Source organism: Eptesicus fuscus, chromosome 12 (assembly GCF_027574615.1).
Source record: "Eptesicus fuscus isolate TK198812 chromosome 12, DD_ASM_mEF_20220401, whole genome shotgun sequence".
In the NCBI taxonomy this organism is placed as follows: domain Eukaryota; kingdom Metazoa; phylum Chordata; class Mammalia; order Chiroptera; family Vespertilionidae; genus Eptesicus; species Eptesicus fuscus.
In genome coordinates this window covers 29,300,816-29,317,263 of record NC_072484.1, presented here as the reverse complement: position 1 = coordinate 29,317,263, position 16,448 = coordinate 29,300,816, and the positions used below count along the sequence as shown (strand labels likewise).

The 16,448-nt window shown below is 39.5% G+C and overlaps 1 protein-coding gene across 2 annotated transcripts in view; it reads right to left on the bottom strand.

Moving 5' to 3' along the window:
* The window catches only part of DNAAF9 (dynein axonemal assembly factor 9), a 137,918-nt gene that overhangs the window by 97,779 nt on the left and 23,691 nt on the right, over positions 1-16,448 (bottom strand). For both annotated transcript variants that reach the window (XM_054724371.1, XM_054724372.1), the window contains exons 4-7: positions 14,846-14,970; positions 14,026-14,122; positions 13,041-13,147; positions 8,094-8,171 (exon numbers count right to left, since the gene is read on the bottom strand). In XM_054724371.1, coding sequence (XP_054580346.1) covers positions 8,094-8,171; positions 13,041-13,147; positions 14,026-14,122; positions 14,846-14,970 — 407 coding nt within the window. The remainder of the gene's footprint in view (positions 1-8,093; positions 8,172-13,040; positions 13,148-14,025; positions 14,123-14,845; positions 14,971-16,448) is intronic.

The window sequence follows — 16,448 nt, the reverse complement described above, 5'->3', positions numbered from 1 at the left end:
TCCCTCAGCATATGCAAATTAAACACCATCTTTGTTGGGTAATTTGCATATTCGCCCTGATTGGCTGGTGGGTGTGGCTTGGGCACAGCGAAGGTGCGGTCAATTTGCATATTACTATTTTATTAGGTAGGATTATATATATATATATATATATATATATATGTAAAATTATTTTCAGTAATCATGTAGGTGACAGTTATAATGTTTTTTTAAAAATATATTTTTATTGATATCAGAGAGGAGGGGAGAGGGGAGAGAGAGAGACAGGAACATCAACGATGAAAGAGAATCATTGATTGGCTGCCTTCTGCACATCCCCTACTGGGGATTGAGCTGGCAACTCCGGGCATGTGTCCTTGGCAGGAATCAAACCTGGGACCCTTCAGTCCACAGGCCGATGCTCTATCCACTGGGCCAAACCAGCTAGGGCCTGATACTGTTTTCTGAATGTTTTATATATAATGTAGGATAAAAAAATCAGATATGCATTTATATACATGCACATGGGGAGGGGAAGTAGAAGAGGGTAGAGGGAAAGAGAGACAATGAATTTCCTAGCTCTGTTCACTGACGAGATTTAAAAACAATGAGCAAACCAGTAGCAATAAGTATTCCTATCACCTAGATTGTGGTATTGAAATACTATTTCCCACTCAAAATTTACTAGAGATATGACCAATTCCAGGTCTGAATTAACTGAGCCTCAAGATTCAATTATCATAGTCAGGAAATATGGAAGACGGGGGCAGGGGGTGTAGAGGATGTTAAATTACATCATGGGAATGCAATCAACAAAATCTCAATGAGAACAGCTACAAGACAAATGATCTGTTTTTTTCAACAAAAATATAGCAGTGGAGGTGGGGGAGGAGACTGGGGAGAAATGAAGAAATGGAAAGGAAACCTATAGATTAAAAGAAACCTAAAATATACAACCAAGTAAAGCTAAACTATGTATTTATGGAAGTACATTTGGATGATTAAACTGCAAAAAAAAAAGTGAGGAGATTGCCATAGAATTCATGACAGTGTTATTCTTGGTGGAGGAGGAAGGAGGCGATGGATTGCTTCTGGGGTAGCTAGTATGTTTCTATTGCTTCATAATAATTAGTAGGTTATACTTTAGTTTTATGTTGTTTTCTGAGTCTGTGTTATTTTAATAAAAAGTCTACAAAAACACAATATATATTTGTTATAGAAAACTAAGAAAATAAAGAATAGACATCATTATCAACATTTTGTGAAATACTCTCTCACCCTATTTTTTATATATGTATTTTATATACACCAATATATACTTGTAAACTGGTAATCTACAATTGCCTGGGTCAGACTGTCTTGCCATACCACCTCTGTGCCTCGGCCCTGTAAATTAGACCTCGTTTAAGATCTAGACCCACTACTATCAGGTCTAATCAGTGGCCCTGATCCTACCTAAGTCCAGAACAAACTTCCCACTTTGGCATTGGATTACTCCCACAGGGCCTCCTGGACTCTGGAGAGAAGTACACTCCCTATTCTTCCAGCACTCTAACTAACCACAGACCTTCAATGTCTGTCCAACTCATTTAGTCCTAGATCCACTCCACATTTCTACTTGACTACCACTACAACTTAGCACTGAGAGTATGTTTAAATTCAGAAAGACCTGTGCTGGAACCTTTGCTCTCCCTCTTACTGGCTGTGCAACCTTGCAAGGAAATTAACTCTCTGAGCCTCAAATGCCTTAAATGTGTAATGGGGGACTACTATCTTACAGAGATATCACAGGAATTAAATGAAATAACCTATATAAAGTACTTATTACTAGGCCTTGCATAGATGTCTATCATACTTCTCGATTTCTCTGCCTCTACTGTCAGCCAGCCCAAGTTGGATGAGAAAATTTGAACCTCCCCCTTGACTTTCTGACATTTGTCTGCTCTCTCTCTGTCTCAGACACCCATAATGCAAATTACTGGCCTCATGGAAGCCACATCAGAGGCTGTCCAACCCAGTGGAGGTCTGTGCCTCGCTTGCTTGGCTCCGTCCAATGAATGCTTCACTTTGTTAAGCTTAGAAAAACAAAAAGAACCAATATAGCTATTAATACAGGATACACTTTATTTTGTTTTTCAATTGTATTTGGAAACAAGCTCAGAAGGTATGTTTCCATTTTAGTGCCCTACATGGTAACACCTATCTTTTTTTTTAATTTTAAAATTGATTTTGAGAGAGAGAGGAAGGGAGAGGGAGAGAGAAACATCGATGTGAGGGTGCAACATGGGATTGAGCCCACAACCCAGGCATGTGCCCTGACTGGGAATTGAATAGGCAACCCCTCGATGCATGGGATGATGCCCAACTAACTGAGCCACACTGGCCAGGGCAGGTGACACCTATCTTGGTTCAGATCTATAACAAGAACAGTTATACAGTTGAACAGTAGCCATTCTCTATGTGAAAAACATTGTGTGCTTTGGGGGGATACACAGAACACAGGTACTTTGCCCCAAGAAGACTTCCCTGACAGAGGTGGATGTGTCAGCACTAATTATAGAATAAGGTAGAATAAAATGTTAAATACTACTTTCAGCTCCACGCTGTGACTAAATTGGAAGATGCAGCCCTGGCCAGTGTGGCTCAGTTGGTTGGAGTGCAATCCCATATACCAGAAGGTGGTAGGTTCCATTCCAGGTCAGGGCAGGTACCCAGGTTGCGGGATTCGATCTCCAGTTGAGGCACATATAGGAGGCCACCTATTTATATTTCTCTCTCATATTGGTTTCTCCTTCTCTCTTTCATCAATAATAAAATAAATGAAATGGAAGATGCAATAAGTTTTCATACTAAAAATTATTATTATATATGAAACGGTCACATATATACATATATACATACAGTATTCTGCTGCCCCTAACCCCTCTGCCTGCCAGCCTGATCACCCCTAACTGCTCCCCGGACCACTCTGTAGATAGGAGACTGAGGCACTGAACAGTAATGTGACCTGCCTGAGTATGCAATACTATCAAGTAGCAAAAGTGGAAATATAGCTAGGTAAGAGATACCCAGAGCCCGAGTGTTTTCCACCAGACACACTCTTCTCTAACTTTTTCCCAGCACACTATTTCGTGCATTTCTGGAAATGGATACTGTGCATGTACGTGGAACTGGTCAGTTGAATCTCATGATGAAGAAGGGAAAGTCTATCTGCCCACACTCTTCCAGGTCAAATCCAGAAGACAAGCCCAGATAGATATCAAGGTCAGATAAGCAGCAAAGGTCTGAAAATCCCAAGAAACATGCCAGTGTGCCTTGGCCCTTGGCCAGTGGGGAAGGATGTTGGCCCTAGGCTGGCATGGGCAGTGGCAGCTCTCAGGTGGCTCAAAGGGGGAAAAGAAGCTCAATTTTAATACTTAAAATTACTTTAAAGAATTAACATAAAATGAAAATGAGACTATAAAAATAAGTAAAATAAAAATACCAGTAAGACTACCACTTGAAGTTTCTAATACACAGAAACACAAACTGTTTTACAAACATGGAAATATACTTTGCTCTTTTAATGTTCTCACCAAACATGTTTCTACGTCAAATTTCAGAGGAGTCTGCATTTTCGCTCTATGGTATGTGACCAAGAAGCATGGAACTATAGGTTCTCTGGCCATCAGTGATTGACCAACAAGAATGAAAGCCTAGATGCCAATTCTGGCTATAAGATTAAATGTCTTGGCAAAGGGAAAATACATAGGAACAGGAAAAGTATTTAGATAGTAGAGAGAAAAGGGGGTTTTAGAGGAGTTTGGAGGCTATGAAGCAAGAGAAGAGAGAAGAAAAAAATAGCTCTTAAAAAATTAGATGGATGTGAATTGGAGCCCTTTTAAATAATTTTTAGAGACACAAGTAATGACTAGAATTGCATTTTTATTTCTTTTGGTTGTTGGACATAGATTTTATTAACATTTGTAGGCTTATTACAAGAGATCCCTGAAAAAATTTATAGTCATTTTTATACATATTTATTTTATTTTGGGATTCACTGAGCTTCTTGGATCTATGGATTGATGCATTTCATCAATTTGTAAAGTTCTTGGACATTACCAATCCAAATTTCCTGCCCTATTTTCTCTCTACTCTCCTTCTGGGACTCCAAATATACTATGTTAGATCATTTGACATTGTTTGACAGACACTGGATGCTCCACTCCCTTGCTCTTTTTTTCTTTGTCCTTCAGTTTACAAACTTTCTATTGACCTATCATCAAGTTCACTGAACTTTTCTTCATTGGTATCTAGTCTGCTAGTAAGCCAATTTTATACATTCTTCTTTTCTGATATAGTATTTTCCATTTCTAGCTTTTCCATGTGTTTCTTTTTATAGTTTTCAGGTCTGATTAAATTCCTCATCTCTTCATGCATGTTGTCTCCTTTTTCTTCCATATACTTTGGAATTTTTGTTAATTATTTAAATTCATTGGTTAATTTCAACATTTGGGTCTGCTTCTATTGAGTATTTCCTTTCTTGACCCCAGATCATATTTTCTTGCTTCTTCATATTTTATAATTTTTAAAAAACCATATGCCACTCATTTGGTATGAAAGAACAGTAAAAAAAGGTAAATAATATTTACCTCTAGGAAAGGGCATACACTTTCTTTTGTCAGGACAGTAGAGTAGAGATCTAAGTCAATTCATTATGTAATTGGCCTGGGTCTGGGTATTATTGCATTTTTAGTTTTATTTTGTTCATCATTAAATTAAAATATTTTGAGGATGGGTATGAACTTTAGTACAAACTTTGCTCAGAGCACTGGCCAAGATTCTAAAAATCTCTTTGTGTTGTGTAGCTGAACCACAAGCTTTCTGGACTATCACTCCCTGCTTTACAAGTGGCTACCAATTTTGGGGGTTGCTAAGGAGTTCTCTTAGCTCTCCAGTTCCCTTGGATCCTTCTATGTAAGGAGATCCTTCTCTATCTTGCTGCCTTACGCCTTTAAAAGGGTTGCTCTCAGTTCTTCTGCTCCAATGCAGGTGATAGTTGAGTGTCAAGTGCCTTAGGGTGGATGGTTCTCAACTTCCTTGCCTGGTCCCCCACCCTTTGGTGACTACCTGAGCACTATGGGATACAGTTGATGGCCTTTAATAGCTCTTTCAAAGGTCAGCTGATTTCTACTTATCCCTGTCTATGATGGATTCCTCTTCCTTCTGCTGCTCTACCAGAAATCAGGACAGCATCCTATGAAGGGCCCTACATTTTCTGAAACTGAGTTCTTTTAGCTTTCTTTGGATCTTCAGCTTGCTAATGGTTTTATTTTTAAACGATTATTTTGTTGTTTATTCAGGCTTTTTTGGTTGTTAGGGTGATAGCAATGATTTCTTTTGACTTTCCATCCCTAATTGGGAGTGGAAAACCCTGGTCACTTTTTTTCTTATTTTGTGAATAGCCAATTCCTGCTGTCCCCCAGTTCTCCCTGTTGTATTTTTCTTAATGATTTGTAAAAGCTCTATATAGTGGATATAAATGTGCTCAGCCACATTTTGGTACAAAACAAATCATCTTACTTTTTACTTCTAAATAAAATTAAATCTGGCTCTGAGCCATCACTCTTTCAGATAGATGAGAAGTTCACTATTAGACACTAAAAAGGTTTCCTTCCACTTCTTTTATTTTTAATTTTAATTTTATTTCAGAGAGGAAGGTAGGAGAGAGATAGAAACATCAACAATGAAAGAGAATCATTTATCAGCCGCCTCCTGCACACCCCACACTTCATTTGGAGGGGATTGAGCCCACAACCCGGTCATGTGTCCTGACCAGGAATCAACTGTGACCTCCTGGTTCATAGATCGACCACTGAGCCATGCTGGCCAGGCATTCACTTCGTCATGATATCACCTAAGAATACCAAGCTCATGGAAAATCAGAAAGACTGGAAAAGGCTTAACATTAAGCCCATGGTGATTACCACTGTTGCTTCTTCAGTCGTATGTCACTGTTGCAACTGAAGATGTTGCAATTAAAGATGTCCTACTAAGTGTCCCTTCTTCACTGACTCCAAAGATACTTGCAGTGTTCTCAAAACTATAATGCTATGTCTAGCCCCCATGTGTGACCTAAAGCTTCCTCACACTTGTGGCACTGCATACAAGGGGAGCATGGGTCTCAGACACTTTTAGAAAGTCCTAAACTACTTACCTCTCTTCTCTATCTGTGGTTACACTTTATCATTCTTATTACACTACTAAAGGCCTGGTGCACTAAATTCGTGCACAGAGGGGGAGTCCCTCAGCCCGGCCTGTACCCTCTCCAATCCGAGACCCTTTGGGGATGTCTGACTGCTGGACAGTTGGACATCCCTCTTGCAATCCAGGGCCGCTGGCTCCTAACCGCTCGCCTGCCTGCCTGCCTGCCTGATCGCCCCTAACAACTCTCCCTGCCTGTCTGATTGCCCCTAACCACTCTCCCTGCCTGCCTAATTGCCCCTAACCCCTCTGCCTGCCAGCCTAATCACCCCTAACTGCTCCCCTGCCTGCCTGATCGCCCCTAACCACCTCTGCCTTGGCCCCCACACCCGGGACCTGGCCTTCCCTCCCTCTGGCTGGCCGCACACACCCGGGACCTCCAGTAGCTCCAGGACTACCTGGCAGCTATGCCAGGGCCGGCCACAGGCACCTGGGACCTCGGGAGGCTTTGTCAGGAACAACGTCTGGAAGATGTCTTGTCTAATTAGCATATTACCCTTTTATTAGTATAGATTAATGTTGTAATTTTTTGCATTTTTCACTTTTTTCCATAATTAGGATAGCCATAGGTGATTGATGATGACTACGTTTTAAAAAACAAAAACAAAACAATTACGTTTTTTCTTTTATAGTCCTATTTGATTAGAAATGTTTAAACAGAATGAATGTTCAGTTTTATCAAATGCCTTTTGTCACCTATGGGGTCATAAATAGCTCCAGGAAGAAAAATTAGTACAATGATTACATTAATAGATTTCCTGATATTAAATATTGAACCCTTAATAAACCCTACTTCATTAAAGAACATGCTTTTATTTTTAAATATGTATTTATTGATTTCAGAGAGGAAGGGAAAGGGAGAGAGAGAGAAACATCAATGATGAGAGAGAATCATTGATAGGCTGCCTCCTGCATGCCCCCTACTGGGGATCGAGTTCACAACCCGGGCACGTGCCCTGACCAGGAATCGAACCATGACCTCCTTGTTCATAGGTCGAAGCTCAACCACTGAGCCATGCCAGCCGGGCAAAGAACATGCTTTTAACATGATACTGTTCTGTTTGCTAATATTTCACTTAATACAGGCATTGATATTTGTGAGACTGGTGTGTTGTTTTCATTTAGAGGGGCCTTGATATTATAGCTAATTTCATTTGAAGGCTATAAGCTTTCTTTTTCCATGCATATCTATCCTTGATCACTGAGAGACACTACTGAGCTGCTTAACCAAAGTATCTATTCCTTGATTTTGTTTGTTGCTCCCCATTGTGAATTGCTCTTTCTACCCTGAATTTTTCCTTCAAAGTTCAGATGAAAAATTAATGCCTGATTCTCTAATCCAGGACTTGGTAAATTATGGCCTGTGGCAGGCCACATATTTTTATAAATAAAGTTTCCTGGTAACAGACACACTGATTAGTTTAAGCATTATCTGCAGCTGCTCTCAGGGTACACAAAACCTAAAACATAACTATCTAGTCTTTTATAGAAAAAGCTTGCTGACCTGTGCTTTAATCCTTTATTCTTTTAAGCCATACCCCATCTTTTTTATCTTTTCATGCCAGAGAAAGAGTAGAAAAAGTCACCCTCACAATTGTTTTCCTAAAGTCCAGCCCAACAGAAAGAATGTCTTTAGATGAAAACCTAAACCCTGGACCAGGCCGGCGGCCTTGGTCTCACCTAAGGTGAGGTTTCCTCAGTGTAGAAAGGTAGTATCACTTTTCCAGGTCCCCTTCTACCCTCAAGGAGTTCAAGAAGCTGCTCAATTCTTTGACTAAACTAAACTAAAATATATTCTGCATTTCTTCAAGTTAAAGACAATTAGTAAATAAGAGTAATATTTGTGAGTAAAATACAGTTTGGCTCCTTACTTCTGAAAGCAAACTCTCCAGAGACATAGGATCCATTTTGCTGTAGACATTCCATAGATTCAAACTCACATCCTGCAACTGCAACACAAGGGCAAAAATTTAAAATAATAGAGAGTCAATATCATTAGAGCAATCCAAATTATTTTCTGACATTCAGAAATGACTATCTTTGTGAAAACTCAAGTGATTAGAATAAATGTTATTTTTATCAATCACATTAGAACCTACTCATATTAATAAATGATGTCCCATTCAAGGAAACTATCTTTTCAGAAACTTTAGTACATTTAAAAAATATATATCTATTTTATTGCTTTCAGAGAGGGAGGGAGAGGGAGAGAGAGACAGAGCCATTGACTGGCTGCCTTCCGCACACCCCCTACTGGGGATTGAGCCCACAACCCGGGCATGTGCCCTTAACTGGAATCGAACCAGGGACCCTTCAGTCCATAGGCCGACGCTCTATCCACTGAGCCAAACTGGCTAGGGCCTTTAGTACATTTTTTAAATATCTTCAATGATGGGCATACATATATACATTTATATACATACAAATGCATATATATATATATATACTTTTTTGCCCTTGTTTAAAATTTTAATTAAAATAATAATGCCCATGGTTTTAAAACACCAAATAGTACTCCCATACTGCAATCTTTCACAAAACTCACTCCTCAGAGGCAACCATTTAAGTCTTTCAACATTTCCTTCTGGTAGTTGCCTCCATATTTTATTATGATATACCTATATCTCTATTTTTTCTTTCCTTATTTTTATTATTTATTCATTTATTTTTTTAAATTTATCTTTATTGTTGAAAGTATTACAGATGTCTCCTTTTTGCCTGCACCCACCCTCCCACCCCGGGACTTCACCACACTATTGTCTGTGTCCATGGGTTATGCATATATGCATATAAGTGTTTTGGTTCTCTTCCCACACACCCATATATTTTTATTTTCTTGATTTACCAATTTAGGAAATAAATATTGAATTATGGCGAAGATATAGCTTTTCTACAATGATCCTCATTCCCATACATTTTCTCTACACATACACAGACACTCACACAACCTAACATCATCTAATACCATAATATGATTTTTGGTTATACCAGTAATTATTGTTTATAATATTAATACCATATATATTTTATTTATTGCAGGCCAGGTATATACTATACTACCACTTGCTTTTTAAAATATATATATTTTTACCGATTTCAGAGAGGAAGGGAGAGAGAGAGGGAGAAAGAGGGAGATAAACATCAATGATGAGAGAGAATCATTGATTGGTTGCCTCCTACACGCCCCCTACTGGAGATCAAGCCCGCAGCCCTGGCGGGTGCCCTGACTGGGAATGGAACCCTGACCTCAACCACTGAGTCAAGCCGCCTGGGCAATGTTTGTTGTTGTTTTTTTAAAAAAATTTTCTTCTCTTCTGATATCAGTGCTCTATCTTTCTGGAACTTACACTTGTTGGATATCAGACTTCGTGGATCAGTTCTCCATGACTTAACTTTTTCTCATATTTTCTATCTCCTTGATTGTATTAGTCTACATTTTGTAGAGATTCCCCTAACTTTACCTTCCAAATCCTCTATGATTTTATCAATTAAAATTTTCCAGAGCGATTTTCCTTACATTTCTTTATCACAACAAAACACTTGTTCTTTGGTTGCAAAACAATTTTAAATTTCTCTGGGCATCCTAAGGAGAGTTTGTGCCTTAAGTTTCCTGTATATCTTAAATTATCTTGGGGTCTTATTCAGTTGGTCCTTTTTAAAAAAATTGTTCTTTTTTTTCCTTTTTAGATATTTAATGCAATGTCTCGAGATCTTTGGTGGCCTGCTTGTATTTTCAAATGGAAGGGCTGACTGGAAGCTTTATGCTCTCGGCAGAGCTTGTCAACTACCAGGAAGTTTTTTTGGGGAGAGCAGACAGGCAGGAGGCTGTTATTCCAGGATCCCTACCCACCTATACCCTAAATGTCAAGATGTGGAGAGCTTTATTCTCAGGCAAGAAATGCTACACTAGCCAATGAATTCTCTCTCTTTTTTTTTTTGTCTTGTTTTTCAGTTTCTTTAGAGAAACCCACCCACTCACCCTGTTCCTTGTTTTTCCTAGGGTGGAGGTGGCAGTTGGTAAATGCCTCATTGCCTGTCACTTGGGAGACAGTGGCGGGGGTTTGGGGAAGGAGGCACAAACTATTATATAACAACTTTTAATTAATCCCTTGATTTTCAATACTACCAATTTCCATCCTTTACCCCCCCATTTTATCTTCTCCTTTATTATTGACTTAATCTATTTGGCCTCTTCCTCTGTATTCTGGAACAGCTTTTTAAGTGTGTCAAATGATTAGGTTTTTGTGGGGTAATGGATTTGATTTCTTTCCTTTTAAATTCAAATTTTAATTCTACTAATGAATTTTGAGACTTATAATCTTTCCTTGGATGTCATCCATCTCCCTTAATTTGCTTGCCCTATCTACCATATCTCACTTCTTTTTACAAACTCCATTCTTAAAAAATACACAAGAGGTATTTTTTTTCAATTTTTATTTTCGGGAGAAATATTTTTTTAAAAACATGCTGGACTGCATCTAATATGCTATGGTCTCTTTCTTATATTTGTTGAATTTTTTCATAAATCTTATTCTACTTTTCAACACAAAGATCTCATGTATTGAAAGGTGAATAAATGCTCACTTTATGGTTACCCTCGTTATTCAGAAGTTTGCTCTTAGAATCCTCTCCTTGGGGAGCTAGTTGATGTAAATTTATATTACCAGGTCACAGTTCCAGCAGCTGGAGAATAAGAAGAAAGAGGCTGGAGGCAGGGAAAGCCCTATCAGAGGAACCTCCCTGTACTGCTTCCTGGGAAGACTTCTCTATATCCACAACTGAGCTGGGCCCAGCCTAAATACTAAGCGAATGCTATGTGGAACTGGGCTTCCTTCCCTCATGCTGACATCAGGGACAAAGCATCCTCTGAATTAACAACTTTCTTCTGGATATGGCCATGCAAAACAGAAGTTAAAAAAAATTAATTTCTATCTATCTATCTATCTATCTATCTATCTATCTATCTATCTATCTATCTATCTGTAGTTCTCATCTTAGCCTTTGATATGTGAATCAGAATGGAGAGTATATAAAGCAGAGCTGATCAGTAGGCTAAACTGCTCCATATCTTAAAGGACTGGGAAGGACAGGGTAAGGAGAACTGTGAGTGGGGGTTGCAGTGGGGAATGAGATGAAGACACAGGAAAGTATTTGAGAGAATGAAAGTTAGCAGCTACAGAGAAGAGCAGGATCTGAGAAAGGGATCTTGAGATACTTTTCTACCTCCCCTGCCCTTCCTGTGTCCCACCTCCCCTGCTCTTACTGTGTGACATATGTTGTTTCTTCCTCACTACACATCCCACCCCCCGAAGAGCACTGCCCTTCAGTAAAGATCTCCACTGCCCTGTAAAGGTCTTTTGGGAGGGGATTTTACTCCTTTGGGTTGTGACTTCATGGTGTGATGCACCTTAAGGCAAGGAGCCAGAGGGCTGCCTCATTTGGGTTGCATGAATCATGCAGCTTCCTAGAGCACTGCTTTCCAATGCTAATCTAGCAGCAGCCCAGGCTTTGAAGCCAGACTCCCTGGATTGGACCCCAGCCCTGCTGCTCTGACTTTGGGAAGTTCATTTAACCTCTCTGTAAAATACAGATGGTAACAGTACCTACTTCAGAGGGTTACTGTAAGAATTACAGTCAATTCATATAAAGTGGTTAGGATAGTGCCTGATATATAGGAGGCACTCTATAAATGCCCAGTTTATATAATTAATTAACAATAAATATTATCATTATTGCTAAAAATATGAACTTTTTCTATCTCCTATGGCATTGTCTCCATTCTAGCCCCTACTCTTCTAAATTAGAGAGCATTACTTCCTATTAGGGCAGGTCCAACACAGCCTGCTGATGCTCTGTGAGTTGTAGTCCATGTAGGAATACTGTGGTTTTAGAGCAGGAAAAGTGGAGTCAAGTGGTATGCTTCTCTTCAGCACTTCCCTACAGCCCACGCTCATCCACATTACAGAGTCTGCCAGGCAAACCTCCATTTATTTCCTAGGGACCCTGCTACTCCTCAGAAGGAGGGTAAGAATTAGCGCTGGGCCTTGCTTCCAAAGGCCTCACTTACTCTGTCCCTAATAGTATGCCTCCCTCTCCTGGTTTCCTGTGTTGGGAGCAGGTCATCTTAGTGGGGGGGTCCTTGGGAGGCAAGGAGATCCTGTGGTGACGCTACTAACGTACCGGGCCATCCTCCCTAATGTGCACTCTGGATGATCTCCTCTCCCAGACTCACTCATTAACCCACTTACCAAATATTTATTGGTCATCTCCTAGATACAGAGAATACGAAAATAAAAGGCACTGTTCTTACCAGAATAGCTAACCCTTTTATTTCTCTAGTACACGGTACTTATACAAAATTCTGCACTGTCCCTTTCCTTGCTCTTAAATAGTTCTCAAATTATATGAATATCTGAGAAACAAATAAAAACAAAAAGACTCTGCTTTTGTTCTTAAGAAGCTTCCAGTCCAGAGTCCAGGGGCAGGTGGTTGGGTTGGTGAAAGGAGGTATATGACAAATGTATAATAACACAAAATGGTAAGTACTGTAAGAGGAGTCAGCTTAGAAATCTACAGGAGTAGACTGGAGAACAGTGAACTCAGAATGGAGAGGAAGGAGGACAGAGAATTCCAAAAAGAAAGAACACAGGAGCTCAGTTTGGGGACTAGTCTTAAACAGAAACTATTTTCCATTTCAAGTCTTTTAACTTGCTCCGTGTCACTGGGAGGTGACTGACAGCTTTTCAGAGTATTATAATGATGCACACCCACACTGAGGGCCCTTCATAAAAACCAGGCATACTACTTTTTATACATACCTCATATTTCATGGTAAAAAATCCATCCCCTCCAATGCCCTCAAGTGCAAAGGCCTGTACAATTGGCCATTTCTCCACTACAAACATATCAAATATCTGCAAGTGACCTAGAGGAATCAAATATAACAACATGTATCAAATACCATCCTGGATATAACAGTCTAAACCTGATCTAATGTGGTTAGACAGGCATCATTTCTCACAAGTTCACCACAGCCTCATCTAGCAAAATAAAATTGAAACAGATCAAATGGTTAAGTATTAACACTAGAAATACGAAGTTAAAACCAAGGAAAATTCAAACCATAAACAAGTTACGTAAATTCAGATTCAGAATGTGTATATTTTCACATTCTGGTTTCCTAAGCAAGCAAGCAAATAAATAAATAAATAATGGCCTATTACATTTGACTTGCATCAGTTAGTGGATATAATTATTAACAGACCCAAACTTGGCTTCTCTCCCTTTAAAAACATATCCAAACAACTTCCTCAAGGGAAAATTACCAAATCAAAAATTTTCCTTTCTTATAACAGTATCTTCAATGTGCAAGCTTTTTGTAAAATAAGATATACTAGTAAGCACTATTAAACTTGTTGATTTTTTCCTATATTTTTACCCATCATTTTTGAGCCTCACTGTCAGCATATTTTTAATAGTTACCCAATTACTATTTCTTATTACCAAGAGGCCCCACATCTACACTCTATGTACAATAAGGGGTACACACTAGATGGCAACTGTGTAAATGCCCTACCAGTTTTTCTATCTGACTGTAGGTGGCCTGCTTTGTTGCTGCAGAAACTTTGGTTATGAATACAAGCTTACATAGTTCCCAAATTCCTTTCTGCTTCAGCCTCTGACTTTAGTGACAATAGATCAATGGGTTTCCCAGCTGAAGGCCTCCAATGAAAGGAGAAGTAGGGACATGTGATTCACATACCACCCAAGTAAGGTTAAAACGGCTCACTGTCAGACACTCACCTTGGGAGCTATAAGGAATGCCAATTCTACTACAGTCTCGAACCATGTCCACAAAGCTGGCAATTTTAAATTCTTCTGCAGCTTCCTCATCTTCATACTAAAGAGGGAAATTGAAAGGAAAACAGGTTCTTATAAGACATCATGCAAAGTTCATATTTTCTCTGCATTTTATCAGAGTTGCCTCAAGTAACACTTATAGAAGACTGTACCCAAGAGGGTGTTTCCAAAGCCACATTTTACGTTTGCTGTTCAAAAACACTGCCATTCCCTTACCTCACACCAATGCCCTCAAGGGCAAACCAACTCAAAATGGACCAGAGATCTAAATGGAAGAGCTAAAACTTGTCCTCAAAAATTCCCCAAATACTTATGGAAAGGATTTTTGATGTATATCAGGTCACAATTTCTATGAAATCCTAAATCTCAAATCCCAATCTGATTCCCAGCCTAACCCTTGAAATGGGCCCAAAGGAAAACAGAAACAGATACCAAGAAATATAAACACATAAATATCAGAAAGCTTATCTAATTCTCCTGGAGCAGTATGTAGGCACCAGCCCCCTGAGAGGATGTGTGCAGGCTGGTAATGAAGCAGGGTAGGAAGGCAGCTTCATAAGCCTATCCTAAGCCCCAATTTGAAGAGTCCCTTCTGTCTCCTTCAGGCGTACAATTTATCCATAAGGTAGCTGCATCATGAAATACAAGAAGTTCCACATTCTGCAATTTGACTTTTTTAGGGACTCCTGTTCCAGATCTATACTTTCTTGAAAGAATATTCTTAAGAGTGTCTCTAAGTGACTATTCTATCTTTTCTCCTTACCTCATTTTCAGTCATGCAGTGCAAATGCAGATTTCTCCAATGTGCCACACAGGGTAAGAGATAGCGATAGTTTACAGGATTACAGTACAGATGGACACTGTCTGATTTAATTAATATAATTACATCTGTAAGAGAAACAAAATTAATAAAACACAAGATTGTTAAAGGCATTTTCTTTAGACAATTTCTTCCCACATAGTTAGTAAAACCATTAAAACGATTTAGCAGAGACAACATAACAAAACTCTAAACTGAAAATTTTTAAATCTGGCAGTGCACTACAAAATGACTAAAGAATAGTCAAGTGTGGATAGCAAGGAATTCCTTGTCCCCATGTGACACTCCTACAATTGTGGCTCTCTAGAGATGGCAATGCAGGTACAGGATAAGTAAAAAGAACATCCTACAGGGTGTTTTGCAAAAGTGCTGCATAGTCAAATCTCTGGTACCAAACTCAGTTGTGTACTTCACTGCAGAGATAAATTCCAAATGGACACTCCACAGCCTAAAGCAAGTGAGGCAGGAAAACAGTAGCGAATATGTCCAGTGGCTAGTTCCCCTACAGACGTCAGTGTCTAAGGCTCTTGGCTGCTGGCTCAAGGGACATTGTCTGTTAGCTTTGGGAAGGGTTATTGTGTACAGGGGTGAACTCTATACACAGGAAAGGCTGGAAGGAAGGAAGGAAGGAAGTAGAGGCAGGTGGACAGGGCTTCTAGAAATAGATCAGCAGCTCACAGATTTAAGGAATAACCACCCAGGGGTGGGTCAAATAAATAAAGCAACCCAGGAATGCAAATAAACTCAGAAAACTAAAAGAAGAGCCATGGAACGGGGCAGGACTATTAAAGCAGTTTGAATACTGAGAAAGAAAGCAGTCAAAACTTCCAGAAGAAAATCAGAGGCTCCATCCCATGGCTCCTCAGAGAGCAGACCATTAACAAGATGACATAGGGAAGTTGCTGGAGGAGGTGGCTGAGGCAGAAGGTTTAGGGCAATGCCAACACAGTAATAGTGTGACAGACCATAATCCACAAAAACATGAGCCCAATGAATACTGACCACAGCTGACCACACTGCTAGGTGCCTCTTGAAATAAAGTTCCATGCTGGTGGCCTTTTAAACCACTCTGAGCTGCACCTGGTCAGATGTTCTAGGGAACACAGTATGGAGCAGCTTCTTCACTGTTGACTGTTGGGTAAGCCCTGGAGTCCAAGGTGGCAATGGGTGGGAACGGGCCCCCTCTCATCTGCCCGTTTTCCTTACACAGGCCCTCTAAAAGCACCCTGCCCTAAATCACATGTACATAGCCTGCTGAGGGAAGAGTCTGATGTCACTTAGAGAGCCCAAGGCTTTCTGTGTAGAATATACTCTGATACAGCAAAGAATTAAAAAGAAATATTACAATAGCTACTAAATCTAATTAAACACTCTCAGGATTTCTTAGGGTTGATGTCATCACTGTGAACAACATTTAATAGAGTACATAGTCAGGTAAGAGAACTGGATAAAGATATAAACTATTTTAAAAGTTTCTTTTTAAAATATGTCCTTCGTGTTGGCCTCTTTTCCTCTCATATAATAGAGACTGAAATGTAGAAGCATA